Source organism: Staurois parvus, unplaced genomic scaffold (genome assembly GCF_062004578.1).
Source record: "Staurois parvus isolate SC_StPar_1 unplaced genomic scaffold, SC_StPar_1.0 ptg001667l, whole genome shotgun sequence".
Classification (NCBI taxonomy): Eukaryota; Metazoa; Chordata; class Amphibia; order Anura; family Ranidae; genus Staurois; species Staurois parvus.
Window position 1 is genome coordinate 292,501 of NW_028319463.1, and position 20,476 is coordinate 312,976.

At 46.8% G+C, this 20,476-nt stretch overlaps 1 protein-coding gene across 1 annotated transcript in view; it reads right to left on the bottom strand.

Moving 5' to 3' along the window:
- The window catches only part of LOC149434822 (serine/threonine-protein kinase Nek11-like), a 202,083-nt gene that overhangs the window by 104,932 nt on the left and 76,675 nt on the right, over nt 1–20,476 (bottom strand). Inside the window, exons 8-9 of the mRNA XM_089663332.1 lie at nt 20,241–20,326; nt 1,238–1,357 (exon numbers count right to left, since the gene is read on the bottom strand). Coding sequence (XP_089519458.1) covers nt 1,238–1,357; nt 20,241–20,326 — 206 coding nt within the window. The remainder of the gene's footprint in view (nt 1–1,237; nt 1,358–20,240; nt 20,327–20,476) is intronic.

The following is a 20,476-nucleotide window of genomic DNA, read 5'->3' on the forward strand; positions in this document are numbered from 1 at the left end:
AGATAATAGATAGATAGATAGATAGATAGATAGATAGATAGATAATAGATAGATAGATAGATAATAGATAGATAATAGATAGATAGATAATAGATAGATAATAGATAGCTAGATAGATAGATAGATAGATAGATAGATAGATAGATAATAGATAGATAGATAGATAGATAGATAATAGATAGATAGATGATAGATAGATGATAGATAGATAATAGATAGATAGATGATAGATAGATAGATAGATAGATAGATAGATTTATTGAAATATATATTTTTTAATATATTGAATACGGCCAAAATTGTAGTATTTCAAATATATGTCAATAAATATATTTGGGAAGAATATTTTAAAATATATTTCAAATATATTTTTCTTCCATGTGGGAGGTGTGGCACAAGTTCCTACCCCACCCCCTCCAGCCCTGATGGAACACTGTCCCTTTGGCTAAGGCCGAACCCTTTGCCATCTTGTGCCCTGCTCCCTGCCATAGGCCTCCACATCACATTCCTGGCCATAGACCTTGACATCCCCAAGGAAGGAATGTCCACACAAGAAGTCGTTTTTCTGCACTTTACAGGTGGTATTCAGGAAATTGTAATACCGTCACCTAACTAGGACATACATTCCAGAGTCATTGACATTACACAGTCAATCATATGTAGTGGATCTTCTACAGTAGTCACAAGTGAAAGCATGTGCAGCACCTTTGGCAGCCATCTCCCTTACAATCTCTCCTCTATCCAAGGTCATTAGTACTCACAGTACTAGGCTCTCTGTAGTCACCTCCTTGCTAAGTTTATCTCTCCTGGGACCCCTCCAGGGGAGCAGCCTCACAGAGGGATCTCCAGCCTGGCCTAGAAGACCTTTTGCAATCCGTGGTAGCCCCCACCTCCATAAGGGAGAGAATGACTACAGCTGGCTCTTTCTATGTACAGGTCCATTCCACCCGGTTTCCAATCCTGTCCAGGGCCTATGCGTGCTGACCACATTCGCGCAGGTGTGGGGTGTTCAGTTCCCATGACCCAAGTTAATAGGTGCTGCTCTGACGTCATCGTGGGAGGGCTCTAACTAAAAAGGACCTAACACCTGGTGTCACTACCTGCTGTACCAGTCACTGTTCTGGGTCAAAGCCTCCTAATGGTGAAGTAGCTAACTGCACCTGACTACAACGATGTCAAAATCATATCATTTAGTTTTCATGCCTTCAATTGCCGTCTCCATTAACCTTTCACTTACTTTAGCTTCCTCATGCCGGTCTCTGGTCGCTCCTCTTGCCGAATTCTCCGACGCTGACGTGGCGGCATCTCCTGCGCAATCCTCATGACGCGTAAACTGTCTACATGCAGCTTCTCCTGCCTGTAATCCATTACATTAGACGGTCATTAAAATCACGTTTCAAAATCTTATCGTTGTCCACAATAAAACTTTTCATTCCTCTTGGGACATTAAACGCAGCAGAAAAAAGGAAAGTACAAATATACATAAATATTAGAAGACTTTATCAGTACAAAAGCCTAAAAATGAATCATATTGCACATAAATATTCACACCCCATGGTGAGGGAAAATGTCTGCCATGGAGCCCCAGATAGCTGTAAAAGACCCAATAGGAGCTTGAATCCCTTCTCTCTCTATCCAAAATTAAAAAAGAAAAAAAAGTTTTTTTCAGTTTTTCATAGTAAATATGGAAGGAAATGAGTGGAGTTGTCAGAAGAAATGTATATTTGAAATGTATTTTTTTTTATATTTTCATATATTTTGTAATAAAAACGCATTTCAACTTACAGTATATATATATATATATATATATATATATATATATATATATATATTTGCTGAAATATATTTTGAAATATATTGCATATGGCCAAAGTTGTAGCCTATATATTACAAAATATATGAAAAATATTTTTAAAAATATATTTTTTTAAATTATATTCTTCAGATTTTTTTTTAACCTACAAAAAAGTCATTTTAACATATATTTTTACATATATTTGTAAATGCATTCCAAAAATGTAGATTACATTTATTTTTAAAGACATACAGTATATTTGAAAATGTATTTTTAAAAATATTTTTCATATATTTTTATATTTTGTAATAAAACAGTATTTCAACATACAGTCTATATATATAATTTTCGCCATATGCAATATATTTAAAAAAATATTTCAATAAATATATATATGTATATTTATTGAAATATATTTTGAAATATATTGCATATGGCCAAAATTGTAGCATTTCAAATATATGTCAATATATTTGGGAAGAATATTATTAAAATATATTTCAAATATATTTTTCTTCCATGTGGGCACAGATGGGCAGTGGTAGAAGGCTCTATTGAGATCCTAGGGCTGCTGCTTTACTGATTCGACTGGAATGCCGTTGAGGTGTGTGAGTGTGAAGGAGCGCCTGGTGACAAATAATCATCTCACTTTTTAATTTACTTGAGTGCTCTTTTGAAGATACACAGGTAAAAGGTAGAGGCGACGCATTTTGAGGAAACAGCCTCAGAACGTGTTGGCTCTGTTACCCGTGTATCTTCAATAGAGTACTCATGGTCACCGGGCGCTCCTTAACACTCACACAAGTCACTGCATGGAGGCATCCAGTAATAAATGTTCTTTCCTTAAAGATTTTATACAAAGAATTAAAGAAGCTATAAAAATCATCAGTTTCACTTGGTCCACCCAGTGACTCGTAGGCTAAAATCGTTTTCTGAGATCCAAAAAGCTGCCCATTTACCTTCTCACCAATATTATGTTTCTCTTCCAAAGCTCCATCATTAACTCTTGAGAAACCTTCCCCCTTTGAACCCATCTTCAAGGTCCACATCAACGGGACATAATCTCCTCTACTGATAAGCTCCTTCAAGATGCTTGCCCCCTCTCTATAGATACACACTTTGATATGCACAGATGGCCCCGGATCCTCCAATGTGATATTGCTTTGGGTCAATGGAGTAGGATTTGGGAGGCCACCTCCAGATCTTCTGTGTGTCGTGTATAAGAAAGCTACTTACAAAATACTGATGTTTTGGTATAGGACCCCTGAGGTTCTCCATGCTCACAATCGGAGTGTTTCTTCTGCCTGCTGGCGATGTGACGAAGACACTGGCACTCTCTTTCACATTTTTTGGACTTGCCAGTGTATTGTACCTTTTTGGAGAGAGGTCTTCAACCTTTTGAACCATCTTTTATGGGCTCCTATTCCATTTGAGCCCATTTATTTTCTGCTGGGTTTTCCTTTTTTAGGCCTCTCTAAATTTGCCAAGAAGCTGTCTGCCCATGTTTTAACAGCGACCAGAAGAACCATTCCCATGTATTGGCTTTCTACTACATCTCCTACATGGTCCAAATTGGTGAAAGTTTTATTGGAGATTAGAAGAATGGAATACAAACTAATTCTGTCCCCATTATTGAGGCAGTTTGGGAACCGTGGGATCTTTACATTTCTGATTTGCCGACTCCACTGCCTGATATTGATGGCTAATTCATCGTTATGTATTGACGTTGTATGTACCTATATGTCCCTCATCAACGAGTCTGTTTCTCTGTTTCCTTTTTTTTATTGCTTTGTACTTGTTATTTTGTGATTCTACGTCTTGTAAATCATTTTGAAAATCAATAAAAAGAAAATTACGAAAAAAAAAATCATCAGCTTTCAAGCAAACCACCGAAGTCAAATAAAAGCTGAAGTCAGAACCCAGAGGAACAGGAAGGCTGGAGATGAACCTGAACCTGAAGTGAACCTATGGATCAAGCAACGGGTGTTGGCCTAAGCACAGCTAAACAGTGAGATTGATTGAAATCTTGGCAGGGACTGACCACGTCCGTGCTTTATTAACCAGCAAGTGAAATGCAGTGATGCCAATAACTTCCAATAGACTGTAACAAGGTAGAAGAGATTTCATGGTGACAGAACCACAAGTGTGACCAGAATATACTCAACTATGATTATCTTGCAGGAAGCCAAAGACGCTGATCCATCATGGATGCTGCTCCAGAATTAATCCCATGATGTAAGCATGGAGCCCGGGGGGCTGGAAAGGTCCAGTCAACTGTGATTGCCTTGTGGACCAAAAATAGCCAACCTTCTAATTGCTTTGTCCAAGGTGAGGCTGACAAAACGGGATATCTGGCTTGCAGATACATCTTTGGAACCCTGGGGCCCCGAGGTTAATGAGCAGCACCAGACACAGCTGTTGTAAGTAGTAATACAGCGTGGGGTGGAGATTCTTGGGAAGATGCCATTAAGGACGATACGTTTTATGCGGCTCCTTGAAGTTTAACGTCTCGGAGATCTTCGTGATCCTGCGGGCTGCATATTAGCAAAAGACAAGTGCGACGCGCAGCATCCCACAGTGACCGACCACGCACTACTGACCGCGTGGCTTGTTTTTGATGATAAATGAAACACAGATACAAAAGCCATGTTTACAAAAAAAACACCCCTCTTAAACTTTCTCCTATTCCTGATACATTTTCCTGCTCAGCCCCTTATTCCCATAGGAATTCTCATATTCAAACTGTATTCTATCCCAACTCTGCACTATCAATACTTCCAAATCTACGCCTTACTCCCCTGTGACTGTATACCAATAAAGACCTATAAGCTACATAGTTACATAGTTAGTCTGGCTGAAAAAGACAAAAGTCCATCCAGTTCAACCATTAGAAAAAAAAAAGTTATAATCCTACACCCACAGTTGATCCAGAGGAATTGGTTTCCATGCAGAAGTGAGCCTGATATTAGTAAATAAACCTCATAGCTACATAGTTACTCTGGTTAAAAAAAGACACAAGTCTATCTAGTTCAACCAATAAAAAAGGAAAATAAAATGTTATACTATATCCTATATACACAATCCTATACCCACAGTTGATCCAGAGGATAATAGAATAAAAAATATGAACAAAAAGTAAAATAAAATAATAAAAATAACAGGAAAAAAAAGAGTTACATAGTTACAGAGTTACATAGTTAGTCTGGCTAAAAAAAGACAAAAATCCATCCAGTTCAACCATAAAAAAAAAAAAGTTATAATCCTCCACCCACAGTTGATCCAGAGGAAGGCAGAAAACCCAGCAAAGCACGATCCAATTTGCTCCTGCAGGGGAAAAAATGTTCTTCCTGATCCCCCGAGAGGCAATCGGATATTCCCTGGATCAACTTCCCTATAAATGTTATATCCAGTTATATTCTGTGTATCCAAGAAAGAATCCAGGACTTTCCTACAGCAATCCACTGAGCTGGCCACAACCAACTCTGGAGGGAGTCTATTCCACATTCTCACAGCCATATTTAAAATAAATCTCCTTAACACGCCGTGAAAGTGAAGTGAATTCCACTGGAATACGAGGCATGACAATTTAATTCCCGGAATGTGAAAGTCTGCTTACCTATACACTAGCGGCTGTTGTCACCTTCAGAGTAGTCCCCTTTGTGTAGTGACTCACTTTTATAGATGGCTGTGCCACTGTCGTGAAATATTCCTGGAATGAATTTTCTAGAACACTGTATTAGAGATGAGCGAATCAAACATGACGAAGTGGAATTCGTTTCGAATATCAGGAAAAATTCGATTCGCGCCGAATCCGAAAATTAGCAAACTTCGGATGCACGAATCGAATTTTCCCAAAAATGGCGGCGACATGTGTGGCGACGGAGCGGGGATCTCTGGGAAGGCGCGCAGACAAGGCGCGCTGACCCATAATGCATTCATTCATGACATGTGATCGCATTAGCCAATCAGCAGCCAGCCAGCCAGCACTGTGTAATGGTGGAGCTATAAATCGCGGCCATCTTAGAATTCTCCATTAGCCTCCGGTCAGTCAAGAGAGACAGACCTGTCTGTATTAGGGACAGAGTTAGGGCCACAGAGACTTTAGGGCCACAGAGACTTTAGGGCCACAGAATCGTTACTCAGGGACACAGAATTGTTACTCAGGGACACAGAATTCTTACTCAGGGACACAGAATTGTTACTCAGGGACACAGAATTGTTACTGAGGGACACAGAATCGTTACTCAGGGACACAGAATCGTTACTCAGGGACACAGAATTGTTACTCAGGGACACAGAATTGTTACTGAGGGACACAGAATCGTTACTCAGGGACACAGAATTGTTACTCAGGGACACATAATTGTTACTCAGGGACACAGAATCGTTACTCAGGGACACAGAATTTGTTACTGAGGGACACAGAATCGTTACTCAGGGACACAGAATCGTTACTCAGGGACACAGAATCGTTACTCAGGGACACAGAATTGTTACTCAGGGACACAGAATTGTTACTGAGGGACACAGAATCGTTACTCAGGGACACAGAATTGTTACTCAGGGACACAGAATTGTTACTCAGGGACACAGAATCGTTACTGAGGGACACAGAATCGTTACTGAGGGACACAGAATCGTTACTCAGGGACACAGAATCGTTACTCAGGGACACAGAATTGTTACTCAGGGACACAGAATCGTTACTCAGGGACAGACACAGAATCGTTACTCAGGGACACAGAATCGTTACTCAGGGACACAGAATCGTTACTCAGGGCCACAGAATTGTTACTCGGGGACACAGAATCGTTACTCGGGGACACAGAATCGTTACTCGGGGACACAGAATCGTTACTCGGGGACACAGAATCGTTACTCGAGGACACAGAATCGTTACTCAGGGACACAGAATCGTTACTCAGGGACACAGAATCGTTACTTTCTGCTTCACAACCACTATTGAATTAAAGAGTATGTCAGACAACACGCAGAGGAGTGGCAGAGGAGGCAATGTTTAAGGAGCGAGCAGACGTGGCAGCAGAGGAAGGGGTCGAGGCAGCACTAGTCGCAGCCAGAGGCCAGTGCTCCCGGTGTCATCCAGCGGTCGTGTCTCCACCGACAACCCTGCCGTCATCGATTGGTTGACTCGGTCGTCTTCCTCTTCCCAGGTCACCTCTGACACCTACAGCCAACGGTCGGTGGGTACGTCAGACACAACCGTTAGTTGGCATGGCCCGGGAGCAAGCCCACTGAAATCACATGTCCTCTACCTGCCCCTGTCCTTTGCTGTTCCCTCACCAAGCGAAGTATCGCATGCTGTGGGCTCAGCCCCACTGTACAGTGAGGAAGAGCTAACAGAGGGCGGTCAGGAACGGGGGGAGACATCCGCCTCTTCAGCAGCCAGGCGAAGAAATACTGGCGAGGAGAGTGGCTCGGTAGCCGGTCTAGAGACAGGTCTGTCTCCTGACCCACACGCAGCCGAGGGGGCTAGTAGTGACGCGGAGACCCTAATTGATGATGATGAGGCTGATCGCACTTGGCAGCCTCGTCGTCATCAGGCTATTGCTTCCGCATCATCAGGAGAAGAGGGTGGCAGCTTGGCAGCGAGCAAAACAGTCGGTGGGTTGCCCAGGAGGCAGCAGGGTCGCAGCAGTGTCAGTGGAGGCAAACGGCCACGGAGTAGAGCACCAGCTCCACTGCAGCCTACCACCACCGCCAGTAGTGGTGCCGGTGTGCACGGAGGAAGTAGCAGTCAGCCAGTGAGGAGTATCGGGGGCAAAGTTTCCTACTCGGCGGTGTGGCAATTTTTCGTCAAGCCGCCCGAGGAAGTAAACGTAGCTGTATGTCGACTATGTGGCCAGAAAGTCAAGCGTGGCCAGGGGGCCCATGTTGGGACTACAGCGTTGCGTCAGCATATGCAGCGTCACCATTCGGTGGCCTGGGAAAACCGTGATAAAGATACGGCGGTTCTGCCTGCCCCAGCCCCCGCTCCATCACCCGCTCCGTTACTTGCTCCGTCACCCGACGTCAATCGCCCTCTATCAGCCAGTCAAGGCTCCAACACCTCTGCTGAGGGGAGTTGTCGCTCGTTGGCATCTTCCGCTCGTTCAGATGCTCCTTCTCCTGCTACTCCTCTTCACGGATTCCGTCAGCAGTCTTTCTTGGAATCCGTTTCCAAGAGACAACAGTTTGCGAGCACGCACCCGACGGTGCAGAAGCTGAACGTCCTCCTGTCCAAGTTGCTGGTGCTCAAGTGGTGGACTCAGCACCTTTCTGAGAAATGATGGCTTGTGCCGCGCCGCGGTGGAGAGTGCCAAGCCGGCATTTCTTCGCCAAAAAGGCAGTGCCAGCCCTGCATTCACATGTAGAAGAGATGGTGGGCCAGTCTTTGAGCATGTCGGTCTCTGCCAAAGTGCACGGCAGCGCCGACGTGTGGAGCTGTAACTACGGTCAGGGACAGTACATTTACGGCCCACTGGGTGAACGTGGTGCCGGCACAGCCGCACCAGCAACTTGGACAGGTCACGCCGCTTTTGCCTCCACGTTTGCACATCCTTGGTCCAGCAAAGATGTCCGCCTCTACCACCTCTTCTTCCGCCGTGTCCTCAGCCGCCACCCCCGTGCCAAGTCCCATTACCCGACCGGCATATCACATGTGCAGGGCGCAACGGTGTCACGCTGTGCTGCACCTGGTATGCCTTGGCGAACGTAGTCACACAGGGGAGGAACTTCTGAGTGTAATGAACAGAGAAATCGACAGATGGCTGTCTCCGCGCAAATTGAAAATCGGAACCATGTTGACCGACAACGGAAAGAACATGGTGTCTGCTCTGCGTCAAGGAAGGTTGTGCCATGCGCCATGCATGGCTCACGTGTTCAATCTGGTTGTCAAGCGGTTCCTAAAATCCACCATCCCACTGCAAGACATCCTTAAAATGTCACGTAAACTTTGCATGCATTTCAGCCATTCCTACACCGCAAAGCACACCCTCCTTGAGCTGCAGCGGCAGAACGGAATTCCACAGCATCGCCTGATCTGCGACGTTGCAACAAGGTGGAATTCAACCCTACACATGTTAGACCGCCTTTACGAACAGCGAAAGGCCATCACCGATTTCCTGATGTTACAAGCGGATAAAGGTACCCTGTGTAACTTCGATGTCAGCCATTGGCAGCTCATGCGTGACACCTGCCGCTTGCTCAGGCCCTTTGAGGAGGCCACGCTATTCGTGAGTCGGCAGGACTATGGGATGAACGACGTCATTCCTCTGTTGCACGTCCTGGAACAAATGCTGTTAACAATGGCTGGTCAGGGTGCGGTAGACGTGGCGCACAGATCTCAACGCCACATGACCCCTGTGGGGGCAGGACAGGAAGAAGAGGAGGAGGTAGAGGAGGACATTGGTGCTCAGGAATTATTGAGTGAAATGGGTGGTTTTTCCACTCAGCGGACAGGAGTGGAGGAGCAGGAGCATCTGGTAAAGGAGGAGGAGGAGACAGAGGACCCAGACGCACCGTGGCAGTATGCTGTGGAGATGGAGGCAGGGAGTCCCTCGCATTCCTTGGCACAAATGGCCCATAGCATGCTCGGTTGCTTGCGTAGCGACAGCCGAATAATAACCATCAGACAGAGGGATGACTTTTGGCTGTCCACCTTGTTGGACCCTCGCTATCGTTCAAAAATGGTGGCCTTTTTCACACCTGCTGAGAGGGAGGCCAAAATAAAGTACTATAAAAACCACCTATGTAGTCAGTTGGTCTCTGCCTTTCTGCGCCAACGTCCATCCTCAGACACTGTGGGCCCTGTGCGCTCGCGTTCCGCTGCCATGGCAGCAGGGGAGGGGTGGGGTGGTAGGAGCAGTGGCAGCTCCACCAGCAGCGGCTGCCTCAGTCTGCAGTCGATGATGAGTAGCTTTCTTCACCAGCGCAGTGAGGAAACTACTAACCAGCAGCAGCAGCATCAGGTGGACCTGGAGGAGGACCTCAAACAACAGGCTCGGGCCTACTTGGACAGCACCCTGCCAACCGAGGTAGACAATCCCCTTGACTACTGGGCAATGAAACTTGACCTTTGGCCCCAACTAGCTGAATTTGCCCTTGAAAGGCTGTCATGCCCGGCCAGTAGCGTGGCATCGGAGCGCGTGTTTAGTGCGGCAGGAGGTATTGTAACTCCGCGGAGGACACGACTGTCCACCCAAAGTGTGGAGAGACTCACGTTTGTGAAAATGAATCAGGCGTGGATTAGTCTGGATTTCAAACCACCAGTTCCTGACACAACTGACTAAATCCGCCATGAATCATGCCCCAAACATGTTATTATTTTTAACATAGGCCTCTGTATGGCCTTCAATTTAAGCTGTTTATGCTTCGCCACTCTGCCATGGGCCCCTGTACCACCTCCTCCTACTGCTGCCAGGTCCAGAGTGTGTCATGGGTCCCTGTACGGCCTCCCATTGCTGCTGACTTCATCGCTAGACTCTGCCATGTGCCACTTTCAGGTCTCCTTACACTGTTGGTGGGTTCCATTTTGTGATAGGGTGCTGTATGGCCTTCCATTGCTGCTGCCTCCACCGCCACCCTGCGCCATGTGTCTCTGTCGTCTGCTCACGCTGCTGACGGCTTCCGCTTTTTAACCTAGGCCTGTGTATGGCTTCAGAATAATGCTGCCTACACCGCCACCCTGCGCCATGTGCCTCTGTCGTCTGCTCACGCTGCTGCCAGGTCCATACTGATTCATGGCCCCCTGTACCGGCTCCTCATGAACGTGGTTCAGCGGGTTTGCATCACTTAACGGCAAATCGTTGACAAACGCTGGGACGTTCAGTGTTGTGCGCATTAAGCCAGACACCAAAGGGCAGCACAGACCTGTTATTACTCGCTCAAGCATGGCTGAACAAAACCAGTCTCTACCACAAATTGGACCCAGACCTGCCCAGGGTCTCGTAAGTAGATTGCACGGAGGAGTAGAGTTCGTTATTGGAATTAACTGTGAGGGACTTTTAAACCTAGGCCTGTGTATGGCCTTCAATTGAAGCTGCTTCTGCTCCGCCACTCTGCCATGGGCCCCTGTACCGCCTCCTCATGCTGCTGCCAGGCCCGTAATCTGCCATGGGCCCCCGTACCGACTCCTCATGCTGCTGCCAGGCCCGTAATCTGTCATGGGCCCCTGTACCGCCTCCTCATGCTGCTGCCAGGTCCAGAGTGTGTCATGGGTCCCTGTACGGCCTCCCATTGCTGCTGTCTCCATCGCCACACTCTGCCATGTGCCACTTTCAGGTCTCCTCACACTGCTGGTGGGTTCCATTTTGTCATAGGGTGCTGTATGGCTTCCCATTGCTGCTGCCAGGCCCGTAATCTGCCATGGGCCCCCGTACCGACTCCTCATGCTGCTGCCAGGCCCGTAATCTGTCATGGGCCCCTGTACCGCCTCCTCATGCTGCTGCCAGTTCCAGAGTGTGTCATGGGTCCCTGTACGGCCTCCCATTGCTGCTGTCTCCATCGCCACACTCTGCCATGTGCCACTTTCAGGTCTCCTCACACTGCTGGTGGGTTCCATTTTGTCATAGGGTGCTGTATGGCCTCCCATTGCTGCTGCCTCCACCCCCACACTGTGGCTCCACACTCTGGTTTTGGCCCCGTGACTGCCCAAATGAGTGAAGTGTGCGGTGATTCTAAGATCGACGGCACTCATCTGCATGTCATACTGACTGACAGTATTATTTCTCTTCCCCAGCAGACTCCAAGGGCATTTAAATTAAAGGTACAGTGTTCTGCACTAATATAAAGGCTCTCTGAAGCCTAGAAACACCCTTTTTACACGTTAAATTCGCAGCGAATATATTCGCCTCGAATCGAATTTATTCCGCGAATTCGGCGAATCAGCTGAATCGAATTTTTGAATAATTCGCTCATCTCTACACTGTATCTTTGTCGTGGCGTGCTTGGAAACAGCCAAATGTCCCAGGGAGCTAAGTCAGGGGAATAAGGTGGTTGGACACGTTTTGGAATCCATTTCTGGGCCAGGAACGCACGAACGCTTAACGTATCATGTGCAGGAGCATTGTCGTGGTGTAGAATGTGCAGGAGCATTGTCGTGATGGAGAATCCACTTGTCAGGCCAGAGTTCCGGTCTTTTGCTCCAAACAGATTTCCTGTAACCTTTTTATTTTCAACATTTGCATCGCTCCTTTGCAGTTTTGGCTGCCTATTTTTTGAGTCATTGCGGACATCTTCCTACCCCTCCTTAAACTGCCTATGCCATTAAAAACACTTGATTTCTTCTTGGAATGTTCACCATTAGTCTGTTGTAACTGAGCTAAAATTTAATTCTGACTTTTGCCAATTTTCACAAAAAATGTTGCACCCTCCATCCATAGCTGGTGTCAGGGCTCCCGGGTATGACCAGAGGTATGTGACTGACGCAGGGAAACGCAGACTTCCGATATGTTATAAACAATGTAATTTATTAACACTAACCATACAAACATAAACGCAGTGCAATACTAAAACATAACACAGTGCAAACAAACCAAACCAACCACCCACAGATAACAGTACATACAATGCAAGCGTCGTCAGGCAGGCCGGGTCAATATCAATCGGGCAGGTAGGTACAGGGGGAGCAAGCGGAGAATGGTCGGGGTCACAAGCCAGGTTCAGCAGGTAGCGGGCAGCGTGGTACAGAGGGTCAGGCAGAGGAGAATGGTCAGACAAGCCAGGGATCAGGAGCAGGAGAATGGTCAGACAAGCCAGGGATCAGAGCAGGGTCAGCAGAGAATCAGACAGGAACAGGGAGCAGGAGCAGGAACAGGGAGCAGGAACAGGATACAGGGCCCAGGAGAAACACACACCAAGGCAGAGTCTGCAGGTCTGAATGTCCCTTAAATACACCAGTGTAATTAGTTCCAGGTGTTTGACTGGCTGCAAGGTTGAGTCTCTGATTGCTGGGAGCACCCGCTGGCCAGCCCTGGTACTGCAGCTCATAAGGCAGGTGAGTCCCACTATTGCTGGCCAGTCCATTCCTGACAGCTGTCATGCCTCCTGCTGTTTGCTCTGAGAGAATGACAGCGGCCACAGCTATAGCTGCTGGGCAGAACAGCTCCTAAATGGCGGGATCGCGGCAATCTGGATGGGACATTGATTAGATCTGGATTCAGAACGTGTTCAGCCATTTACTGAGGCCTGCTGTAAAGGAAAGATGTCTACACTTACCTATTCTGAGGGCGCTCTGGTTTGGTCACATGATATCCCCAGCGGTGGCTTCAGTGTCAAGGAGAAATCACCGACAATAGCTGTAGATACTGGGTGGTAAGGTCACCCTCAGGCTTACCATGGGACATCCATTGTTGGCTGTCCCTCCTCCACACTAAAGCTGGCACTGGGAGCCGATCATGCACCACACCGGTGTGGCCCCGGAATAGGTAAGTATTGACATCTTTCCTTTACAAGGTAGATAAAATAGGCTTGGAATGGGGGTGGGAGCAGGTTTAGGTGTAGACTGGACTTCTACACCCCAAGTGAACAAGGTCTTAAACCGGTAGTTATCAACTTGTAAAGCAAAGGGAGCCTGACATGTGGCCCCCAGTGCCTCTAAAGGGCCACATAAAGTATTTATTACATGGAATGCTACAGAAAACTGTCAGACTGAAGAGGTCCTGGAATAAATGGTCAGAGATTGTTCTTTAGGAGTGGTTGGAGAGTGAAGTCATGCTATAGGAGACAATAGTAGACTAGGGACATGTTTCCTGAAACCACAAGACTTTACTACTTGTAGGAGCCCCTTTATAAATCAATGCTCCCTCTACTGACTTCTGGGGCCCAAGGGCCACATTTCAAACATCAAAGGGCTGTGTGTGGCCTTTGGTCCATGTGTTGGGAACCATGGCCTTAGACAATTGTCAATGGAACAAGTGTCCCCATTGAAAGACTTACCCTCTATACCTGTTACAGTGACAACTCACATTTTTGGATTTTTTCTAACTTTTTATACCAGTGACAATGGCTCTGAGAATCAATAAGGAGGATTTCCCTCACTTTGGGGAGATTTCTGCTCACTTCTGGATGTGTTTATGGAAGGGGAAGTAAATAAAATCTCCCAAATGGAGCAGCACAAAGAGAATGTAGGGTTTTAACCCTTCTCTACTACATTAAAAACTAAAAAGGTCGTACATTGAAAATGTCTGGACTCTCTTCTATAGATGGAACCGTAGGCCCATGAACTTCTGTTGCTTTCAAGTGGTAAAGGGTCCTTGAGGACTGCGGCTCAGAACTCCTGTCTTAAGCGTAATGTGATGCAAAGCCGTCTGCTACAGAAGAGGTCACTGTACTTGTTGAAGACAAGGTCATACGTCTGCGGTGAATTCCGCGACTCGTCAACCCCGTGTCAAGTCTGTCCTTTGCGTATGCGCTTCTTGCTGCGTTTCCGCAGGAAGAGAGTGGCAGACCCTGAATGGAGCAGAAGTAGGAAGTCAATAGTAAATGGACAAGCCCCATCTCCTCCTGTGCTGCTAATTGATTTTCATGTGCTCCCCTAAGGGCCCCGAGACCATTCAACAGAGGCTGGGCTCAGCTTTCCGACTCCACTTCAAACCACAACATCAATAAATCATCAGCCGCCAGCCATTTGGTTTAACCCCTTCCCAGCTGTCACATAGGCTAACTCCCTCGTCTTTCATTAACACACAAAGACTAACGTTGGGCGATAAGCCGGTAGATTTTGTATTTATTTACTTATTCATTTCCCCACTAATGCATCGTACGCAAACGCAGGATTTCCAGTACATGGACAACCATTCATTTACTGTTTGTATACAATGTAGACTGAACACACACAAATACAACAACCCTTTTCCGTGTGTAGGCCACCCCCGAAAGAGCCACTGGTGAACATTCTCTCTTGGTTAAAAGACACACGCTGCATTTTCTTCACTCTTCCACTGGCTCAAAGGAACAGTCTACAGCAGGGGTGTCAAACTGGCGGCCCTCCTGCTATTGTGACACTACAAGTCCCATCATGCCTCTGCCTTTGGGAGTCATGCTTGTAACTGTCAATTTGCAATGCCTCATGGGACTTGTAGTTTGGCAACAGCTAGAGGGCCACCAGTTTGATACCCGTGGTCTACAGCCCTGGCTTGAGAATGACACAAATATTAATTTTCAAAAAGTCTGCTGCTTCAGTGTTTTTAGCTGTTTTTGTCAGATGTTACTATGGGATACTGAAGTATAATTACAAGCATTTCATACATGTCAGAGGCTTTTATTGACAATCACATGACGTTTATGCAAATAGTCGATATTTGCATTGTTGAGCCTTCTTTTTCAAGACCTCTGCAATTTGCCCCGGCACGCTGTCAATACCCTTCTGGACCACATCCTGAGTGATGGCAGTCCATTCTTGCATAATCAATGCTTGGAGTTTGTCAGAATTTGGGGGGGGGGGGTTCACCCGCTTCTTAAGGACTGACCACAAGTTCTCAATAGGATTAAGGTCTGGGGAGTTTCCAGGCCATGGACCCCAAATTTCGATGTTTTGTTCCCCAAGCCACTTAGTTATGACTTTATGGCAAGGTGCTCCATCATGCTGGAGCAGGCATTGTTCCTCGCCAAACTGTTCTTGGATAGGTGGGAGAGGATATTTTTGTACCATTCTTTATTCATGGCCGTGTTCTTAGGCAGAATTGTGAGTGAGCTCCACTCCCTTGGCTGAGAAGTGACCCCCACACAGGAATGGTCTCAGGATGCTTCACTGTTGGCATGACACAGGACCAATGGTAGCGCTCACCTTTTCTTCACCGGACAAAGTTTTTTCAGGATGCTCCAAACAATCGGAAAAGGGATTCATCAGAGAAAATGACTTTACCCCAGTCCTCAGTTGTCCAGTCCCTGGACCTTTTGCAGAATATCAGTCTGTCCCAGATGGTTTTTCTGGATAGAAGTGGCTTCTTTGCTGCCCTTCTTGACACCAGGCCATCCTCCAAGTCTTCTCACTCTGCATGCTGATGCATCACACCTGCCTGCTGCCATTCCTGAGCAAGCTCTGCGTTGGTGGTGCCCCCATCCCGCAGCTAAATCAACTTTAGGAGACGGTCCTGGCGCTTGCTGGACTTTCTTGGGTGCCCTGAAGCCTTCTTGACAACAATTGAACCTATCTTCTTTTAGTTCTTGATAATCCAATAAATGGTTGATTTAGGTGCAATCTTAGCAGCAGCAATATCCTTGCCTGTGAATTCCTTTTTGTGCAATGATGACTGTCAGTGTTTCCTTGCTGGTAAATTTCTATTTGTGTCATTCTCAAAACTTTTGGCTAGGGCTGTAGGGGTATCTGGAAGGGCTTTACTGGAACAATGAACTTGGATGGGGTGAATGGAGCATGGAATATCCCACAACTGATGAACTGAACACTTTGCGGACTTTTCTCTATTTTGCTTAACTGCACAAAAATGTCCCACAGAATCTCCAATGCTGACGGTGACTCAGCTACTCAAATGGCCGCATGATCATCAGTTGCCTCCTTCCGATGTCCACCAGGCTCTTCTAAGTGAGGGAGATTCAGACTCTACACTGCCCGAGGGCCTGGGGTCAGTAAGGGGCCCCATGAGATGCCCCTGGTACCTTTCATGGGCTTTTTTGGGTGTGGTTTGAGTGTGGGTGAGGACACAGGGGCCCCATGATCCCCTATTGCCCGGGGGCCCCATGAGTTGTCAGTCCGCCTCTGGGACAGCTGCACACTTTTCCCTCAACTTCTTCCTTATTCTCTCCAGGAAGAAATTGTTGTTGGCACTCCAAAATGCATTTAGGAAACTCATGCGCATTTGCAGCCCCCAAACCGCATGGTAATGCAGTACCACATGGTTTGGTATGGTGCAGTTTTTAAAGTTGTGCTTGCTGTACTCTTTGTGTGTTCCTCCACGTTTGGCAGCCCTTTGACATTAATAGGTTAAAATGTGTGTAAGCATGAACGCATTCAGGTGTGAACTGGCGATCACCGTCTATTTAACCCCATGCGTCTAAGCCTAGGTTCACACTAGAGCTGCTGTATAATTACGTGATTTTACGCTCGTTTTTAATGTGTTTTAAAACTTCATTTTTTTTGTAGGAGGAGCAGCCTGGTTGTTAAAGAAGAACTGCAGTTGCATTTTAAAAAATTCAAAGTCAGTAGCATTAGTAGTCATCCTTTGATATCTTCAAAAGATGAAGGATGTGAATACTGCAAGACTCTAAGATTTGTCCTTTTTATGAACACTGCTGGGGATCCCATGCCACTATTTGAATATACAAGTTCTTAATACCACTGGCTACACTGGCTACCTTCTCATATTGTGACATTATAGCTACACTGTTGGGGGCTAGATCCTCTTATGAAGGATTATACTTGTAAGATTGCCCAGTGGCATTGTGGCTACTTTTGTCTTCACATGAGAGGCAGTGACTCTATCTTGGCTTTTTCAGATGCACCTCCTTGGGAAACATGTTTCAAATTCCAGCCAGCCGTATCCTTTGATATCTTCTAAAAGATCAAGAGTGGTCTCCAATGTACACTCACTGGCCACTTTATTAGGTCCACCTTGCTAGTACTGGGTTGCACCCCCTTTTGCCTTCAGAAATGCCTTCATTTTTCGTGGTGTAGATCCAACAAGGTGTTGGAAATGTTCCTCAGAGATTTTGCTCCATATTGACATGATAGCATCACACAGTTGCTGCAGATTTGTCAGCTACACATCCATGATGGGAATTTCCCCTTTCACCACATCCCAAAGCTGCTCTATTGGATGGAGATCTGGTGACTGTGGAGGCGATTGGAGTCCAGTGACCTCATTGTCATGGTCCAGAAACCAGTTGGAGATGATTTGAGCTTTGTGACATGGAGCATTATCCTGCTGGAAGGAGCCATCAGAAGATGGGGACACTGGAGTCATAAAGGGATGGACATGGTCAGCAACAATACTCAGGTAGGTCGTGGGGTTTAAACGATGCTCAATTGGTACTAAGGGGCCCAAAGTGTGCCAAGAAAATCTCCCCCCCACACTATGACACCACCACCAGTCTGAACCGTTGATACAAGGCAGGATGGATCCATGCTTTCTTGTTGTTTACGTCAAATTCTGACCCTACCATCTGGATGTCGAAGCTGAAATCCAGACTCATCAGACCAGGCAATGGTTTTCCAATCTTCTATTGTCCAATTTCGGTGATTCTGTGCGAATTGTAGCCTCCATTCCCTGTTCTTAGCTTACAGGAATGGCACCTGGTGTGGTCTTCTGCTGCTGTAGCCCATCTGCTTCAAGGTTGGACGTGTTGTCACACAGCAAGTGATCAGTACTGATAGCTCATTGCGTTCATTCAGGAAAGGAAGGGGCTGGTAAATGTGACATATTTACTGAAACCTTCCCCCACTCTCCATCCTGAAGGGTTCTTTTGTTGGTAGAAAGGAGAGGAGATGCCGGTGGGAAGGAGAGGAGGGTAGTCAGCTGCACTGTGGGGGTGAAGGGGCCTGGGAAGCAGGGGTAAACATATGGTGCACAAGGAGGGTGATGAGGGGCAATTACTGGAACTGATCCCCTGTATGGCTCTCTCTGTAGCAGCTGAAAACCAATGGGAGAGAGAGAAGAAGAAGCCAGCTTTCATCTGCTGCAGAAAGAGCCATACAGGAGATCAGTTCCAGTAATCGCCCCTCCGCTGTTCTGATCATTCTCCCTGACTACATCTGATTCACACCCCTGCTGGCCTGGGCCCCCTGCAGGAGGACTGGTGGTACCCCCTTATTCATAGCCCTGATTTGCAGACAAGATTGGTGATGTAGATGGGGGCAGAGATGTGGATAGCTTTGTATATTGTTAGTATTTTGAACTTCATTCGCTGGGCAATCGGAAGCCAGTGGAGGGGTTGGCAGAGAGGGATGGCAGACACTGAGTGGAAGCCATTGGAGGGATTGGCAGAGAGGGATGGAGGACACTGAGTGGAAGCCATTGGAGGGATTGGCAGAGAGGGATGAAGGACACTGAGTGGGAGCCATTGGAGGGATTGGCAGAGAGGGGTGGAGGACACTGAGTGGAAGCCATTGGAGGGATTGGCAGAGAGGGATGAAGGACACTGAGTGGGAGCCATTGGAGGGATTGGCAGAGAGGGATGAAGGACACTGAATGGGAGCCATTGGAGGGATTGGCAGAGAGGGATGGAGGATACTGAGTGGAAGCCAGTGGAGGGGTTGGCGGAGAGGGATGGCAGACACTGAGTGGAAGCCATTGGAGGGATTGGCAGAGAGGGATGGAAGACACTGAGTGGAAGCAATTGGAGGGACTGGCAGAGAGGGATGGAGATCACTGAGTGGAAGCCATTGGAGGGATTGGCAGAGAGGGGTGGAGGACACTGAGTGGAAGCCATTGGAGGGATTGGCAGAGAGGGATGGAGGACACTGAGTGGAAGCCATTGGAGGGATTGGCAGAGAGGGATGGCAGACACTGAGCGGTTAGTAAGGTACATGATCCTGGCAGCAACATTCATGATAGACTGAAGAGGGGATAGCCTTCGATGAGGTCGGCCTATGAGAAGGGAGTCGCAATAGTCAAGGCGAGCGATAACAAGGGAGTGAATGAGTAGCCTGGTGGCTTCATTGGTTAAAAAGCAGCGAATTTTAGAGGTGAAGTCTACAAGCTTTTGACAGTGATTGGAATTGGGGCCAAAAGGAGAGTTCAGTCTAGGATTACCTAGTACTTTGGCTTGAGGGGAGGAACTGATAGTTTTATCATTGATCTTGATGGAAAAGTCATGTAGGAGGGCACGAGCAGGGGGAATATTATCAGCTCGGTTTTAGAGGGATTTCGTTTGTGGAAGTGGTGCGACATCCATGCTGATATGTCAGTTAGTAAGTTAGTAATGTGAGAGGAGACTGAAGGAAGGAGGTGAGGAGTAGAGAGATAGTTTTGGGTGTCATTGACATAGAGGTGGTATTTGAAGCCATGGGAGGTTATCAGGTGACCCAAAGAGGAGGTGTAGATAAAGGAGAGAAGGGGGTCCAGAAACAGAGTCTTGAGGAACCCCTACAGAAAGAGGAAGTGGAGAGGAGGAGACCGACTTATAGGTAACACTGAAAGAGCGCTGTGATAGGTAGGAGGAGAACCAGGAGAGAGCAGAATCTCGGAGACTAAGGCAGTGGAGTTTATTGAGAACGAGCGAGTGGTCAACAGTATCAATGGCCACAGAGAGGTCTAGTAGTAAGAGTATGGAGTAGTGGCCATTGGTTTCAAATAAAGAATTATGAGTCCAGCTAAATGACACGACATGTTCTGGATGGTTACAGTTTTGGAATTTGGAACAAAAAACAAGAATTCTAAACATGGAAATATGGATTTGCTGGTCAACGGCCAAAACAGTGAAAGCTGTATTGATATTAAATATCGAATTTGAGTTACAGCTTCATATGTACCAGTGTGATCATTGTACTCACATGGCAGCTGCGATTCTGATCGCGTCATCATCCACGGAGACCTGCCTGTCCTGACTCAGCACCCCCTGCAACCATTCTGCCAGAACCTGCAAAGGCACAGAACAGCACTTAGTACATCGGGAGCCTGCGGAAAGTAATATCACATCATTGGTCAGGCCAGGCTAGAGGATGGAGAGCTGAATACATTGTGATGGAACCATATAATGTCCAATGACATTAGAGCAAATCTTACCTGA